The sequence below is a fragment of the Ornithorhynchus anatinus genome, chromosome 4 (assembly GCF_004115215.2).
Source record: "Ornithorhynchus anatinus isolate Pmale09 chromosome 4, mOrnAna1.pri.v4, whole genome shotgun sequence".
NCBI lineage: Eukaryota > Metazoa > Chordata > Mammalia > Monotremata > Ornithorhynchidae > Ornithorhynchus > Ornithorhynchus anatinus.
Window position 1 is genome coordinate 42,382,378 of NC_041731.1, and position 13,588 is coordinate 42,395,965.

The 13,588-nt window shown below is 45.6% G+C and overlaps 1 protein-coding gene across 1 annotated transcript in view; it reads right to left on the minus strand.

The window, feature by feature from the left end:
• TRAF1 (TNF receptor associated factor 1) overlaps positions 1-13,588 on the minus strand; it is a 45,082-nt gene that overhangs the window by 27,833 nt on the left and 3,661 nt on the right. Inside the window, exon 3 of the mRNA XM_029063093.2 lies at positions 11,511-11,595. Coding sequence (XP_028918926.1) covers positions 11,511-11,595 — 85 coding nt within the window. The remainder of the gene's footprint in view (positions 1-11,510; positions 11,596-13,588) is intronic.

The window sequence follows — 13,588 nt, forward strand, 5'->3', positions numbered from 1 at the left end:
GAACTGGCAGGATTTAGTGACAGATTGATATGTGGGTTGAATGAGAGAAATGAGTCGAGGATAACACCAAGGTTAGGGGCTTGTGAGAGAGGAAGGATGGTGGTGCCGTCTACAGTGATGGGAAAGTGACGGGGAGGACAGGGTTTGGGTGGCAAAGATAAGGAGTTCTGTTTTGGACATGTTAATCTTGAGGTATCAGTGGAACATCCAAGTAGACATGTCTTGAAGGCAGGAGGAAATGAGAGACTGCAAAGAGGGAGAAAGATCAGGACAGGAGATGTAGGCTTGGATGGTAGTTTAAGCCATGGGAGCAAATGAGTTTTCCAAGGGAGTGGGTGTAGATGGAGAGTAGAAGGGAACCCAGAACTGAACCTTGAGGGACTCCCACAGTTAGGTGGGTGGGAAGCAGAGGAGGACCCCCCCCCAAAGAGACTGAAAATAAGCAGACAGAAAGACAGGAAAACCAGGAGAGGACAGTGTCATTGAAATCAGATTGGAGAGGGCCAAGGAGACAAGTGGAGGAGAGGAACTTGAGACAGCAGATGTAGGCATCTCACTCAAGGAGTTTGGAGAGCAATAAAAATTATAATAATAACAATGGTATTTATTAAGCACTTGCTAATGTGCCAAGCACTGTTCTAAGCACTGAAGTAGATACAAGATAATCAGGTTGGACACAGTCCCTGACCCACAAGGGGCTCACAGTCTTAATGCCCATTTTACAAATGAGGTAACTGAGGCATAAAGAAATGAAGTGATTTACCCGAGGGCACACAGCAGGTAAATGGCAGAGTCAGGATTAGAACTCATGACCTTCTGAAGATAGCAGTCAGGGAGGGAAGAAGGGAGGGACAAATGTTTTGATAAGGTGCTAAGGGATGGGGTCAGATGCAAAGGTGGAGGGGGTGAATTTTGAGAGAAGGCAGGCAAACTCCTCTTGAGACACTGCTGGGAAAGATGGGAGAGTTGAAGAAGGCGTAGGAGGAGGGAAGAACAAGAGAGGAGCAGGGGAGATTTTATGGAGATTATGCCTGAAGTTTCAATTTTCTCAATAAAGTAGATGACCAGGTCATTAGAGGCAAGAGATTGGGGAGGCGGGAGGACTGGGGGCTTGAAGAGGGTTTGGAACAACTGGTGAGGTAGATGAAAAAGAAACTTTTCACCTTCCCTCAGCTCCAAAGACCAGGGGCTGTATAGATCCTCCAGTGGTTCCTCACTTTTTCCCCCCTTCCTCTCCCACTCTCCCCAAGTCACTGGTACCTTGGATTGCTTATTAAGTTTGTCAGTGAGCAGCAATTTTGGCAAGGAATTTACAATTTTCAATCTGCAAAGTAGGGCCAGATATCTGGGCTGAACCCCATGTTTAAACCCCCAGGTCCCACCATCAAATGTCTACAAGAGGGGAAACCATTCTAATCTATGTGTCGAATCTGAAATCTTTATGAGGAAAAGAAATTAAGCCTACAAATAGGTCTCCCCATCTGAAAGAACTGGGGCTAAGATCTGGGTACTTCATGTGTCTGGGTTGGGGAAGCCCCTTGGCTTTGGGGGTGAAAGCTAAATAAAATGTGGTCTTTGAAGGAAGCAACATGGTCTAATGGAAAGATTATGGACCTGAGAGTCAGAGAACCTGGGTTCGAATTGTAGCTCTGCTACCTGTGTGCCATCTGACCTTGGGCAAGTCACTTAACTTCTCTGTGCCTCAGTTTCCTCAACTATAAAAAAGGAGTTTCAATACCTATCTCCCTCCTACTGAGACTGTAAGTCCCATGTGGAAAAGGGAAGGTGTAAGACAAGATTAATTGTATTTACCCCAGCACTTAGAACAAGGCTTGACAGATAGTAAGTGCTTAGGAAATACCACAATAATAATCACTATTATTATGTTGCCTAGAAAAGCAGTGTCCTGAATGAGACAAAAAGGAAATTATAAATTCCTGCCAACTGGAGCAGAAACTTTACCATCCACTCGATGGGTGTTGTTTCCACACCTGTGGCTTTCTGATTACATCTCATTCCCCCAACAAAAGCAGTAAAGCGTATCAAGGGGATTTCTTCTGGGGATGGGGGAAATGGGGAGAGAAATGGAGAAATGAGTTGAAATAAGAATTTAGTGTCACAATCTATTTGGGGCAGGCTTTTTTAGTGGCATCTGCCAAGTGATTACTGTGTGTCAAACACTGTTCTAAGTGCTGGGGTATGTATAGGTCAATTAGGTTAGATGCCATCCCTGTCCCACATAGGGCTCACAGGAACAGGTATTGAATCCTCATTTTATAATTGAGGAAAGAGAGGCACAGGTTATACAGAAAGCAATTGATAGAGCTGGGATTCTAACCCAGATCCTCTGATTCCAAGGCCTATGCTCTTTCCACTAGGCTATGCTGCTTCATGCCTGGCCATTCCCCACAGATATTTTCTGGGGTTTCCCAAGCCGGTAGAGTCTCCTCTATCAATCAGTCACTCATATTTATTGAGTGCTTACTGTGTGCAGAGCACTATACTAGCACATAGGAAAGTACAGTGTAACAAGATTGGTAGACATGTTCCTTGCCCACAAAGAGTGGGGGCAGGGATTGTTACTCCACGTTTCTACTCACCTATTTACCTCCAGGCCTCAATTAACACAAATTTGGACCCCTCCCAGCCTTAGCTTCCCACCCTGTGGGTTGTGCCAACATTGTCCCTGCCTTGAAACACACACAGTCACTGTGTTTGCAGTTCTGACTGGTGGACTCTTGAGCTGCGAGGAGCCACTAATTTTGTTTCTCTAGACGCAATACCCTACCAATCTATGTTTTTGTCCTTATGTTGTCTTAGCATTTTGTTCCATCTTTTCTTTTGTTTCCTATAGTATTTGTTAAGTGCTTACTGTGGGTCAAATACTGTTCTAACTTCTGGGGTAGGTACAAGGTAATTGGGTCAGATAGAGTTGCTGTTCCGGATTAAGGCTCAGAGTCTTAGTAGGGGGGAGAATAGGTATATCCATTACATAGTTGAGGAAACTGAGGCACCGAGAAGTTAAGTGATTTTCTCAAGGTCATACAACAAGCAATTAGAAGAGCTACGATTGGAACCTAGGTCTTTCTGACTCCCAGGCCCATGCTTTCTCCACAAGGCCACCCTGCTGCTCTTATGTGTCTATTACCAGTCCATTCTCCCCCTTGTTATTAGATTGTGAGGCCTCTGAGGGCCATGGAATTCGACTAATTCTGACTTGTGAATTTGATCCTGCTGCTTAGTATCATGCTCTGGCACAAAATAAGCACTTCCTAAATACTACTGCTCCTGTTAACATTTCACTAAGATGACCAGAAACCTGGACATTTTGGTGGGTGAAAGCAGAAAGAAAAAATTGGAGAAAGGGAAAAGGATGAAAGGAGGTGGGCAAAGGGGAGAAGAGGAAGAGGAATAGAGGAAAGGAAGAAAAGAGGGAGGGGAAAAGGAAAAGAGTGACGGGAGATGGGGGTGGGGGTGACAAATAGATGAGAAAGGTAGAGAGACTGGAGAAGAAAAGTGGAGGAAAGAGAAGCAGAAAAGGACAGAGTGGGTGAGTGGAAGTCCTCACCAGCTTCCTCTCTCACTGCCTCTTCTGCTATTCCCCCCGAGCAGCCCCAATGGAGATATAGCCAAGGATAGGACGGTTCACCCAGGGCATGGCCACAGTTGAAACCCAGGGTCCATAGCACTGAACCTATGTTGGTCCTGGGCAGACTCTCCATCTTGGCCACTTGCTGGAGAGACCCTAGAGGCTGTGGACACCTAGCAAGCTCTGGGACCACAGAAGCAGTGTGGCCTCATGGATACGGCGGTGCCTGAAAGTCAAGAGACCTGCCACTAGCCTGATGTGAGATCATGGGCAAGACACTTACTTTCTCTGTACCTCCATTTCCTCATCTGTAAAATGGGGATAAGGTAGCTGTTCTCCCTCCCTCTTAAGACTCCTATGTGGGACAGGGACTATTTGTCACTGGCTTACACTGTCTCTTGAACAGTGCTCGGCACATAGTGAGCACTTAAATTCCATTATTATTATTATGTACAGGGTTGGCACAGCCTGGAACCTGTGAATCATGGATGACTGGACAACCGTGGCCTTAGACTAGCAGGGCAGCGCATATAACTAAGCCAAACCTGACTTTCTTTAAGTCTTTTAGGACATGAATTTGTCACAGAGAATCTTGAATGAAAGTTGAGGACAATCTGTGAAGTTGCAGGATGACCCTGCCTGAATCAGAACAATTGGTCACTTTCCATTTTACAGGCTCCAAGACTGAACTTCATTCACTTAACCAAAGCTCCAAATCCAAGGAGGAGAAGTCAGGAGTTAAGCACTTAAAGGAGCAAAATCCAAATCATCCCAGCCTACTAATCTGTCTTCATTGAACCTTTTCTCCACTCTGGGATTGGCTAGTTGATCACCACCATCAAGGCTCAGCACAACTGGAGAGTTCAGGTGTGGAAATGGGAGGCTAACTGATGAAGAGTCAGTTAGCTATGCATGAATTTTCCAAACCAACCAGTTCACTGAACTCAACTGAATTTGGATGGTCACTGAAAAAAAATATAATAATTTGGATAACTGAACCAAAATCCAAGATATCCAACTATGTGATTAGCTGTAGTAGCTTTGGTCCTGAGTACTTTGAAAATTTGGTTTCCTTTCTAAACAGCAACCTGAATTAACAGGGTGAGGGTGAAGACACTCTCTTCAAGTGTATTTAGAGGTCAAGCTTCGTCTTCACGCTGAGGGATGCAAGGGAAGTTCAGAGGGGAGAATTAATATGTTAAACTACAAAATTGCTTCCAGTCTAGAAAATGACCCAGGCCAAAGAACAGCAATCTGGCCCACCCAGCATCCCTGGGTCTTGGCTGGCTCAGGTCCCTTCCTGGGCTTCCCTTCCTGGAGAATGGAGGGAGTGGAGAAGGAAAGACTGCTGGGATTGTGCAATGCCATCAGACAACTGCCCCCCCCGGAACAAGTAGTCATGAACGAATGCCCCACACATGTCCAGCAGTGCCTTACCCATCCTGCCCTTCTCCACTCATGCACTCAGAGGCCCTCAAAGGGCAGGGGGGGGGAAGGTAGATTGGGAAGGCCGAAACCGGATCAAACCCAGCTGGGTTGCACCTTGGCCCAGCCTGATTCAATGTACACATCCAGGATCCGGTCAGTCAGTCATCCATTCAATTGTATTTACTGAGTACTTACTGTGTGGAGAGCACCGTACCAAATGCTTGGGAGAGTGCAATACAACAGTATAACAGAAACATTCCCTGCCCACAATGAGTTTATAGTCAAGAGGGATAGGCAGATATTACTGTAAATATTGTCCATATGGTCAGTGCACACACAAGCACCCACAAGACTCTAGCAGAAATCCCAGATGCAATCCCCGTCTGATATACTAAGAACTACACAAAGATTTCTACACCTTTAAGGCCAGAACTACACAGCCGTAGCAACACTCAAAGCCAGCCAATCTAGATAAAGCAGGAAAAAGAGAAAAAGAGATCTCCTCGTCCCATCGTGAGTCATTTGGCCTGTCCCCTTTGGATGGCCCCAAGTCTGCTGGCTAACCGAATACTAAGTCAAGCCAGGATGTCAGCCCCACAGCAACTCGGTCAGTGTCTCTTTACATCTGCTGCCACGTCATTCTCAAAAGATCAACCAGATAAAAGAGGGAGCAAAAATCACCGTCTAACCTTTTGGCAGGGCAGCCTCGTTGGAAGGGGTTGTTTCAAAGCCAGAGCTGTACAGGGCCCAGTTACATTGTGAGTCACAAACCACAGAGAGGGAGAATGTTGATATTGAGTTAAAAATGCATGCTGGGGCCCAGGCCACGTCAGCTGAGCACAGTACCTTCAGCTTCTGGGTCAGTTTGGGAAAGACACAGCGATGGGCCACCTCAAACTTCAATCACCCAGGGAAATAACATATCATATTTGGGGTTAAGGAGAGGAGTGGTGGAGGAGTGGAAGTGAGATTTAACATTTAAGAAAAGATGTCAGTGGCTCAGACATACGGAACCTAACTGAGGGGCTTTTTTTCCTCTGGTTGCTGAGTGGAAAATGGTTAATGTGTGTAGGTCGTTCTGATGCTTGCAATAGGTTATGTGGCGATTTCTCAGCGGCTCCACGAAGGTCAACCTAGTACTTGGACAAAGTTTCTAACTTGGGCAGAGATTCAGCCATTAACATCTGCTTTTGATGTATTTTAATCAGCTTGGGGAGACAGAGTAAGATTTTAAGGCAGAAGCAACAGGAAATAAGAGGATAAGACCAACTGCTGAACAGATGCTAAAAGGAAGCTTGGCCCAGTGGAATGAGCACAGGCCTGGATGTCAGAGGACCTGGGTTCTAATCCCAGTTCGACCACTTGTAAGCTGTGTGACCTTGGGAAAGTCTCTTAACTTCTCTGTGCCTCAGTTACCTCATCTGTAAAATGGGGACTAAGACCGTGAGCCCTCCGTGGGGCAACCTGATTACCTTGTACCTATCCCAGCGCTTAGAACAGTGCTTGGCACATAGTGAGTGCTTAACAAATGCCATTATTATCATTACCATTATTATTCTCTGTGCCTCAGTTATCTCATCTGTAAAATGGGGATTAAGACTGTGAGCCCCATATGAGACAGGGACTGTGTCCAACCTGATTAGCTTGTATATACCCTAGCTCCTAGAACCAGTGCCCGGCACATAGTAAACACTTAATAATATTATTTTTAAAGAAAGAAGAAAAAAGGAGAGAATAATTTGTTGTGGTGATGGCTCTCCCTGGGCTCTAGCCCAGCTCAGCCCCAATCACAGTACTCTGTGGAGCTGTGATGGTTGGATATCCAAAAGAGCAAGGACACATGCAAGGACACTGGCTACAAACCTGGATGGCAAATGAGGGTAGAAAATAGAGCACTGGGAGGGAAGCTAAGGTGTCTAACTTGACCATGGATGAAGACTCAAATCCTTATGGTCTAGGAGGTGGGCATAAAAGGGAAACGGGAAGAGGAGAAATTAAACTTGTAAAATGAGGTTGCATTTCCCTCCCTTGAGACTTTGAGTCCCATGTGGGACAGGGTCTGAGTCTAATCTATCATGCATTTACCTCAGTGCCTAGTAAGGGCTTTGGCATATAGTGAGTGCTTAACAAATACCACAGTTATTATTATCATGATTCTTCTTATTATTATCAAAAGCAATGCAGGAAGGGGTGGTCAGACTGTAATCAGGAGACTTGAGGTGCTGGCTGTCTCAGGCGCAGTTTTCTGGCAGAAAAGTCAGAGTGATAGAAAAACCAAGGTCCCTGCCTGAAGCTGAGAAGGGAAGGGAGCATCCGACTGCCTAGAGAATCAGCATGGCAGAGTGAATAGAGCAAGGGCCCAGGAGTCAGATGGTTATGGGTTCTAATCCCACCTCTGCCACTTCTGTGACCTTGGGCAAGTCACTTCACTCTCTGTGCCTCAGTTACCTCATTTGTAAAGTGGGGATTGAGACAGGGACAGTGGACAGGGACCGCGTCCAAACCAATTTGCTTGTACCCACCCCAGCACTTAGTACAGTACTTGGCATATAGTAAGTGCTTAACAAATACCATTATTATTATTACTAGAGTTGTGACAATCAGAAGGAATGGGGTTTTCCAGGACTGTGGAGAGTTGCAAGTTCAGATCCAGGGGCAGGGAGATCATTTTTTCGTTGTTGTTTATATAAAGGTTTGATTTGTGAGAAGGGAGCACTGAACTGGGGACGTGGGAGGAAGCAAGACTGAAAGTCAATAAAGCATACCTGTGAAGCACTATGCATGACTGCAGATCTGTCTGTTCACTGGACCTCTTTGAACCCAGGTCAGAATAAATCTAAACTAAGTCTGTCCCCGGTTGGATTTCTGAATTTGCCACCCTTAGGCCTACTCTGGAATTTGCTGCCTTCAAGCCCCCGAATGGCTGCAGTTTTCAAATAGCGAGATGTAGATGTTGGGAGCCTCAGAAGCCAGAGGCCTGAATCGATCAAGCGTATTTATTAGGTGCTTACTGTGTGCACTTGGAAGAGTACAGTATAACAGAGTTGATAGACACATTCCCTGCCCTCAGCGAGCTTAGTGGCCTGAAGGCTGGGTATGGTGTAGTGGATAGAGCACGGGCCTGGGAGCCAGAACGTCATGGGTTCTACTCCCGGCTCTGCCTCTTGTCTGCTGTGTGACCACAGGCAAGTCACTTCACTTGTCAGGACCTCAGCTACCTCATCTGTAAAATGGGGGTTGAGATTGTGAGCCCCAAGTGATACAGGGACTGTATCCAACCTGATTTGCTTGTATTCACCCCAGCACTTAGTACAGTGCCTGGCATGGAGTAAGTGCTTAACAAATGCCACAGATCCCATTATTATTAGGCTTAGGCAAGGAGTCCCCAGACTAGACCCTATGTGTTCCTGGCAGTGCTGCCCAGGAGAGATGAGGAAAGTTTGGAAGAACAGAAGGGCCAGTCCTGCTAGTGGGTGTTGATTTTCCTTATGGTATTTGTTAAGCACTTACTATGTGCCAGGCACTGAATAAGTGCTTAAAAAGATACAAGCTAATCAGGTTGGACACAGTCCATTACCTTCCTCTGATTATGTTAAAAGCATTATGCCTGCTAAAATGTGCCATTTTAGACCCAGAAGCGCACATAAATCCATCTGCTGCCTGAGCCTATGCGGATAATTGGAGAATATTTTGAGCTTGACTTTTTATCATTTATTTTTTAATGGTATTTATTAAGCACTTACTATGCATCAGGCACTGTACTAAGCACTAGGGTAGATTCCATCTAATCTGGCTGGACCCAGTTCCTGTCCCACATGGAGCTCACAGTCTTAATCCCCATTTTACAAATGAGGTAACTGAGGCATGCAGAAGTTAAGTGACTTGCTTGAGGACACACAGCTGACAAGTGGTGGAGCCGGAATTAGAACCCAGGCTCTAATCTGGACTTGACCTTGTCTGATACTATTTTATTTAAGCTAGAACCTTCTTCACTCAGACTTCTTGGTGAGAGGAAATAGTGGAACTCATTGATGGCTTGGAAAGCGGTAGGTCCTGAGGAAAGGTTGGAGAGGGAGTTTCAGCCTTCTAATTGGAGAAATGGTGAGGTGCAGTGATGGGGAAGAAGAAGGGGCTGTAGTTAGGAATGGGAGGGGGAGGGAGGAGGAGAGGAAAAATCAGTATGCCAGGAGGAGGAGGAGAAAGAAATGATGAAAGAGGACAAAGAGGAAGAGAAGGAGGAAGAGGGGGAGGAGGGAGAAGGAGAAGAGAAGGAGGGGAAGAAGGAGGAGGAGGAGTAAAAGAAGATATTCATGCTACCTTTTCATTCTGTCATAGAATGGGGAGAGGAAGGGGAGCTGCAGAAGCATTTCATCCCATCTGTATATGGAGGTGAGTGTGAGTCTCCCCTGACCCCAGTGTCTTGTGTCACCCCCTAGCTCCTCCTTTATTCCTGGGCTCCACATGTGCCTTTGCTTATTGTGGGCAGGGAATGTGTCTGTTCTATTGTACTCTCCCAAGCGTTTAGTACAGTGCTCGGCACACAGTAAGTGCTCAATAAGCACAATTGATTGACTGACTGCCTTCCCTTCCTTGAGAGTGGGGAGGTTGTGGTTGAGGGGAAGAAGGGAGGGTCCCTGTCCAAGAGCCCAGCTGCTTCAAATGACACTGACATTCTACAGTAATCCCTGGAGAGAGGGGCATATGTGGCTCCTAGTGTCATGCATATATGGGTGAGGAGCCACAAGGTACTGTAAAACCCAGCTATTTATACACCTATGGGATAGCTCTAACTCCATACCTTCCCCACCCTGCTCTAGGAGTTTTCCACTAGTCTCGTTTGACATACTTTGCTCTACTATGTCTCATTTGTCTGGGGAGGGGAAGCCAGCATCATGTAGGAAAGTAATGCAACCCCTTTGCCTCAAGGTTAATAGAACTGATAGTGTCTAGACGAGGTAGGAAGCCAAAAACATGATTATTATACACTTCATACCTATGTCCCAGCACCCTAGGGTTACTTTGGCCCTGCCCCTGGTTGGTTTCTAGGCTATGAGAAATAGTCCTCCCCTTCCTTGCTTTTCTGGAGCTCAACAGAGTTTGTACTAGTCCCGGCTCTGGGCTTTGTAGATGGATGCCCCATGGTTTCCCTGGAGTAGACAACTGTAAACATGGTGAAAGGTGAAACAGTCATACCAGAAGAACAGGGGGTTAAAGTCCAGCAGTGGAGGAGGAGGAGGAGGAGGAGGAGGAGGAGGAGGAGGAGGAGGAGGAGGAGGAGGAGGGAGAGAAGGACAGGGATATGAAAGTTCCCTGAAAACTGGATTCCTCTAACAATTTGTTTCTAGAAATGGATAGGGAGAGAAGAGAGGAAGAAAATGGCAAAGGAGGGGTCTAGGAGCTAGTGCTACTGAAGTGTTTGATCAGCACTTACAGAGACATTAGTTTCTTGATTCCTGGCGAGTCATTAAAGCCATGTTATCCTGTATTTACAAAGACTGGGCCAGACGTGAAATATGTTTTTAATTATGTCCCTGAAGGGACTTTATGTTGGCACTCCAATTCAGTGTTCCAGTTCCCTTGTGCTCACCAGCTGGTCAAGCAAGCCGGAACTGTCCATTATGTAAATCATGGTTCAAAGTCCCAAGGATATTTTGGATGAGTCCAGGGGCACATAAGTTAATGACAGTCGTAATAATAATAACTGTGGTATTTATGTGCTTACCATCATCGTCATCAATGATATTTACTGAGCACCTACTATGTGCAGAACATTGTATTACGTTCTTGGGAAAGTACAGTACAACAGAGTTGGTAGACACATTCCCTGTCCATAATAAGCTCACCGTGTGCCAAGCACTGTGCTAAGCACTGGGGTTGTGTTTCTGCAGAATGGGTCCACTAATAGCATTCAGGTAGGTCATGCATTCATTCATTCAATCATATTTATTGAGCAATTACTGTGTTCAGAGCACTGTACTAAGCACTTGAAAAGTACAATTTGACAACAGGTAGAGACAATCCCTACCCAACAATGGGCTCACAGTCTAGAAGGGGCTACTTTTTCCCATCCAGCCCTAAGGGAGGGTAGACGTACATGAATACATGCAGAATTCAGGTGAATTGGTTCCACATCTAGAAGGAGGTTAGAAAAGGAACAAATATAGAAGAAGTGTGCCAGGTGGGTAAGGGAGGATGTAGGGATGTGGAGAAAGACAGGCAATTTGGTTACATTCTTCCTGCATATTAGCCCCTCTGCAAGTAAGGAGCCATTCTACCTGCTTAACGAGGCTTCCCGGTCACACAGCTCAGAAGGAGATATTGGCCCCAGCCTTTTGAAGAACCCTGGAGTTGAATTTTGTTTAAAACCTTAGCCAATGAACCACATGGAATGAACCTTCTAAAGAAGTAACTCTAATGTCATTCCGTTTTACAAGTCTGTTCAGAAGATTAAATGACCAGAACTGCAGGTCTTTTCCTTGATAAGCAGACGTACCTTTTCTTCTGTTAATAAGCTTTCTTCGCTTACTACCTGCGGATCCTCCTCCTTGCATTTCTGACACATTGGATTTTTGCTGCTTCTGGTAAAATAAAAGGACAACAGACCATAAGCAATTCCATCTGGGGTCAGACCAATGTTTTATCTAGGCCAATAGTTTGTCTTCAAGAATAGCATCATCCCACATTTGGAGACTGATGTGATGGTCACCCAGATGGGTTAATAAAGATTCTATCCTGATTCTCAAAAAGTATAAGATGGAATCCATTTAAGTTCCCCTTGTCCTGGATGGCTGAAAAGAAGCCCTTGGGTCACTTGTACTGTGATTCACACTTTCTTCTCCCTATTATTGCTCAATCTAAAAATCTGAAATTGACCAATTTCAGAAATTGACCAGCTATACTCTGGAACAACAATCATTTTCGCTTAGTACAGGGCACTACTTGCTACAAGTGGGCACTCAATAAATGCTGCTATGACTATTATTACTGTTATGAACAAAAGTCTAAAATACCAGAATGATACTTGAAATGGGCATTGAAAAGAACAGAGTTAAAGGCAGTTAAGTGCTTTCCCTGAAGTAGGTGGTCAATCATTAATGGCTGGGAAAAGATTTTTCGTGTCCACCACTAAGGCAGAAAATACTGAATTTTTCATTAGGACCTTAGGTCTACTGCCCAAGGGCAGAACTAGTCTGGCAAGGTCCTGGGACAACCCCCAGCCCCATAATTCTCACAGCCACCAACATGAGCTTATCTTGAGGGGAGAAAAGGGCTCAGGACTCCAAGAATTTCAGTTGGTGGATGGATAGTGTGTGGGCATCCCACATTTTTATTTTTAAGCATCAAATATCCCCTAGCCTCAGCTCATGCAACTAAGTTCCAGAATTCAGAGGCAGTACCTGGGTTCAGGGGGGGTCCTAGATGGGGGAACACAAGCGCTTTGGTTCAAGGGTAAGAGTCTGTGCTTCCCCCCAGTGACGCTCTCTAGGTTCAGGTGGCGTTTGGTAAGAGTTCTTTAGTCCATTCCTACATTATGTTGCATGTCCTGTGTGATGTGTAGCCTGACATTACATGCTTCTGGATGCCTGGTATCATCCAGAGCCATATCTGGCCACCTTCACAGAAAATTACTGAATCGCCTTCTCCCACTGAATCTCTAGGGCAGCTGCCTCATGGTAGTTTTACTCTTGCCTGCTGCCTGATGTTCAGTAGGTCTGACCTAATTTCTTTCAGGCAACAGCAGGAGAGTGAGGGTTTGTTTTCAATGATATCCAGGATCCAGAAAGGGCTCTTTTGCCTCTGCATCTCAGGACCCAAGAAGAACAAGATAAGATCTCAAGGGAGTATGCATTGGCCTTCCCTGCCAGAAACCAGAAAATATTCTGTTACCAGTTATGGACATTTCTTGGTTCTTTCTCACTTTATTTTCAGGAATCCATCTTTCCCAATCCCAGTTTTAGTCATATCCTTTGGATAATTTTTTCTTGCCTGCCCTATTCCTGACCACCCCGTCTCCCTCAGAGAAAATGATCAGATGCCCACAGAGAGCTCAGAAGGGCTTAAAGAAAGCTCAGAAGGGATTGGATTGGACCTGAGGTGATCAAACCTATGGTAAACTGATTACTAAATTACAAAGGAAATCTCTAGGCTCTGCCCTCCGTTACCCCTCTACACCAGCCAATTCAGTATGACCATCTACACTTGTGAATGCCACATGGTTTCTGAAATGACACTAAACTACTGGAATGTAAAACATAAGAATTACAGTTGAGCTCATCTGACCCATTTCTTGGGGAACTCCTTGGGAAGCAAGTCAGGGAGGCAGGGCCAGCAGCCACCCAAGTTCGAAATGTTCCCACCCATCCTGACCAGCCGAAGAACTGACTCCAGACTTAGAAACCTGTTTTCTTAACAGAGCACACGGCTGAGTTTGAAGAAAGGCATCAGCCTGGGTGGCTTCTGGGAAGGCTGCAAGCCACTATGCCGCTTTATTCCGAGGTAAACAAAACGGGATGGCAAGCCCAAACTGTCGGCTGACCTGTCTGAGCCTTTAGCCCTGCCACCTTTGCAAGA